At 35.0% G+C, this 4,289-nt stretch overlaps 1 protein-coding gene across 1 annotated transcript in view; it reads left to right on the top strand.

The window, feature by feature from the left end:
* Positions 1-4,289, top strand: part of LOC107660904 (protein diaphanous homolog 1-like) — a gene marked incomplete at its 5' end in the record, with an annotated part of 104,365 nt that overhangs the window by 20,065 nt on the left and 80,011 nt on the right. The window contains one exon of the mRNA XM_016450342.1: positions 1,245-1,424. Within this exon, the coding sequence (XP_016305828.1) occupies positions 1,245-1,424 (180 nt within the window). The remainder of the gene's footprint in view (positions 1-1,244; positions 1,425-4,289) is intronic.

The raw sequence follows: 4,289 nt of genomic DNA on the forward strand, positions 1-4,289 counted from the left end.
CGTGTGTGTTTGTGTGTGTTTCTCTGTCAGAGCTCAAATAATGTAAACACTGCAATACTCTCTGCTTTACTTATTCATTTGTGTGAGTGTGTGTGCTATCGGGCTTGTCAGGCGAGTGTTTCCTCTTCCTCTCTTTTCCCCTCCTTCCCTTTCTAATTCAGAGTAATAGCAGTGTGTCGTCAGAAGAGCGACAGCAAACAACTCTCAATACTAACACATGGAGAAAGTGTGTGTGTGTGTGTGCGCGCATGTGACCCTTCCATTTCTGCTGCCGTCACATAATTGCATGTCTGGCTAGCAAACACCCGCCGTCAATGTCACCGGAAATTGTCAATGTCTGTCTGTGTGAGGCAGAAGGACAGATTTTGTGGAAGTTTGTAAGGTGAATACTAAAATCCACAGAGGCTCCATTTCGGCTCAGATTTGTTCTTGAATCTGTCCTCTGAGTCGCCCGCGCTGACAACAACAACAATCCACCTTTATAGTGATAAACTGAGGGTCACTGTGTAAACACGGGTCACCTGAGAGTTTATTGATAACACAATATATCACTTTGGTCAAATGAGGATTCATACTGTTTTTGCAGTATATACTCGGCACGGTATACAAACACACTGCCCTGCTTGAGATTCTGCATGCGATGCGCTTGACCTTCTGGATGACGCGCACAGAATTAAACATGCAGTGTAATGAGATCATGTGATGTGCTGTAGCATATTGTGGTTTGAAATGTTTTTAGCATATTATTTATTTTTAAGTGCCCTATACAGTATACACTACTGTTCAAAACTTTGGTGTCAGTAACATGAAAAAAAAACATTAACTGAATTTTAATCCACTTAAATAAAAACAAAAATCAATGTTCAGTGCTCAGCATTAAGTTTTAAACATTGTTAATAATAAGAAATGTTCCTTGAGCAGCAAATCAGTATATTAGAATGATTTGTGAAGGATCATGTGACACTGAAGATTGGAGTAATGATGCTATGTATTCACACAGAAAACTGTTATTTTGAATTGTAATAATATTTCACAATATTAATGTTTTACTGTAATTTTAATCAAATAAATGTAGTCTTGGTGAGCAGAAGAGACTTCTTTCATAAGTATAAAAAAGTACAGATCTCAAACCATTCAAAAGGTTTTCACTTGAATCACTTTTATTTACCATAAATGTGTGTTTTGTGACCGGTGGTTTATGCAGATGTATGTTGTTCTGATGATGGATGCTCTGTTCTGTGCAGCTGGACGCAGAGTTGACGGCCCGTCACGAGCTGCAGGTGGAGCTGAAGAAGATGGAGTCCGATTATGAGCAGAAGGTTCTGGATCTGAGCACTGAGAAAGAGAAGCTGGGGAAAGAGAAGAATGACCAGGAGAACGAGAACCAGGGCCTGCAGTCAGAAATCAGCCAACTCAAAGAGAAGGTACTGGACTGTAGCATCACACCCACAGGAAATGATGTCATTTCTGCATTACCAGCTTTGGTTAAAAGGCCTAACATAATTTTGGCTCAACCAATGGAATGAATTTAGGGCAGGACTTCCTGGTTGTTTAATTTGTTTAAAAACAATGGACTCTTTTCACATTTCTGGGATTTTCAGAAACGGAAGTTCCTACTTATATTTTACAAATATTTTAAATATACAGTTATATTTTTTTGCTTTTCCAATTGCTTCAATAGCAAAAGAAAAAATCCACAGTAGAATTTCTCTGACTTTCCAACAGCGTTAACCATTTTTCTGTAATTACTATGTAATATTAGGTAAAAATAACTGTAGAAACACTTCATCACAGTCTATGATGGGGTTCATTCATTCGTTTGTTCGTTCGTGTGTTCATTCGTTCATTCATTATTTTATTTTTATTTTTAAATTTTTTTGACAGCCAAAATGGCTAATTTTGTAATGTTTTTTTTTTATTTTTTTATTTTGTGTACAATTGTCAGTTTTGATTTTATGATTAGGACACCACATTTTCTACAGTATATATGATGTTAGATGTGCAATAATCATAGATCATGGGGGGGACACAACCTTTATTAAAGATTTCTTTTATATTTATTTTTTTTATTTTATTTTTTTAAGAACAACATTACGGTGACGCATTGATGCCACACACATATTTTTTTTTCCACTCAGTTATGTCGTTATAACGACATTTTTTCTCATTATAACGACATCTTTTCTCGTTAAAACGACATCTTTTCTCGTAATAACGAGATGTTTTCTCGTTAAAACGACATCTTTTCTCGTTAAAACGACATCTTTTCTCCTAATAACGAGATGTTTTCTCGTTAAAATGACATATTTTTTCTCGTAATAATGACATATTTTGTCATAAAAACGACATGTTTTCTGGTTATTATAGATAGGCTATATGGTAGGATAGGTGAGCGAGCTAAGCGACTGTCCGCGCTGCTGTCGCCACAGTCTGACATAAACGAGGATCTGCACGCTGCTGAAATTATTGAAATACACTGTTTTAAATGTATTTTAATGTAATGGTTTTAATTGTAGCGGCATGTTTATTAGGATTAATCTCCAACTACCATATAGCCTATCTATAATAACCAGAAAACATGTCGTTTTTATAACAAAATATGTCGTTATTACGAGAAAAAAGATGTCGTTTTAACGACAAAAGATGTCGTTTTAACGAGAAAACATCTCGTTATTACGAGAAAAGATGTAGTTTTAACGAGAAAATATGTCGTTTTAACGAGAAAACATCTCGTTATTACGAGAAAATATGTCGTTTTAACGAGAAAACATCTCGTTATTACGAGAAAAGACGTTTTAACGAGAAAACATGTCGTTATTACGACATAACTGAGTGGAAAAAAAAATGTGTGTGGCATCAATGCGTCACCGTACAACATAGCAAATTCATACATCTATTTAAAAAAATGACTTAAGATAGCAAGTCTTAATTAAAAAAAATTCTGTTAATCAACTAATCAGTTAAAGTCATGTTATTTTGTGTATTTTATTCTTTAAACATTATTAATTTAATTGTTTTAAACTCAATTTTTGTCCATTTATCAGAAAATGTGTCAATATCATGTTATTTTTCTTCATAAATAAATGTGTCTGAAAAACAAGACACCACATATTAAGAAAGCTGCAGTGTGGCAAAATAAGTTAGGTTTTTAAATACCAGACTGCTTCAATAAATCCAAAAACAAATTCAGCACACATTTTCCAGTAACACACCCAGACGAGACTCTCTGTTCCTCTATAAATAAGTGGGCAGTTCTTGACCAGAATAAACTGCAAAGTCGACCAGATTGTGTTTCTGTGAGACTAGAGAGAAGTATGAACAGAGAAGAGAGTAAACAAATGTGAGAGAAGGAGAGATATTAATAGAACAGGAAGGACAGAACTGATGTTTGTGGGTTATCTAACAAACACAGAGGCGCTCCAGATAATTACAGTGGAAAGAGATGAAGCGCAGCCGTCAGCAGAAGTTCAGATGTCTGGACGCTCCATCTGTCCATCCACATATAGTCGGAGAGAAGTTGCTGAGCTCAACCAACCCGCCACCTACAGAAAAACAAGCATCAGAAACTTCAGCTAGAACCCCGTGAACTACTTCAGATTCTCTCTCTTTCTCTGATGTGACATTAGCAGGCTGGTCATTTTTAATGAGTTCTGCCAAGTTCTGGGTAAATAAATTATGCTGCTAATTAGACATGAATTTAGACACTCCCTCATGTGCTTCCAACTCTGGCCTGACCTTCTTCTGTCTGTCTGTCTCTCTCCCTCCATCAGTTAACTAGATTTTTACATTTTATGCTGAAACCATGAGCAATGCCTCCCATGCTATGGTGTTCATGATTGTCACAATTTTATCGATAACCTAATTTACACGCCACACTTAAATAAATAGTGATTTGAACAAATCCCTAATACCCAATTATGGTGTAAGAATCGTTACAGAGAGAATTGACTTTTATATTTTGTCAAAAAGTGTTTTTAATGTTCTTGAGTGCCTCTGTGTTCCCTGTTTTCTCAAAATATGTAAAATAATCCAAGACCTGTAGTTAAACAAAACTACAGATTAAAAAAAGTATACATTGAAACGCAACAAAAATAACATGACTTTATCCAATGACTTAATTCTTTATCCAATTCGATCATTTAATAGAATAATCAAAAGAATTATAAAAATAGTTGATATATTTACTATAATGTATTGTGAAGTTTATATATATATATATATATATATATACCTCTAAAGAAATGTTGCTATGCAGTATCTTTGACAAATGGTGCTATGTGGAAACAAGA

This window comes from Sinocyclocheilus anshuiensis, unplaced genomic scaffold (assembly GCF_001515605.1).
Source record: "Sinocyclocheilus anshuiensis isolate Anshui unplaced genomic scaffold, SAMN03320099.WGS_v1.1 scaffold1647, whole genome shotgun sequence".
Lineage (NCBI taxonomy): Eukaryota > Metazoa > Chordata > Actinopteri > Cypriniformes > Cyprinidae > Sinocyclocheilus > Sinocyclocheilus anshuiensis.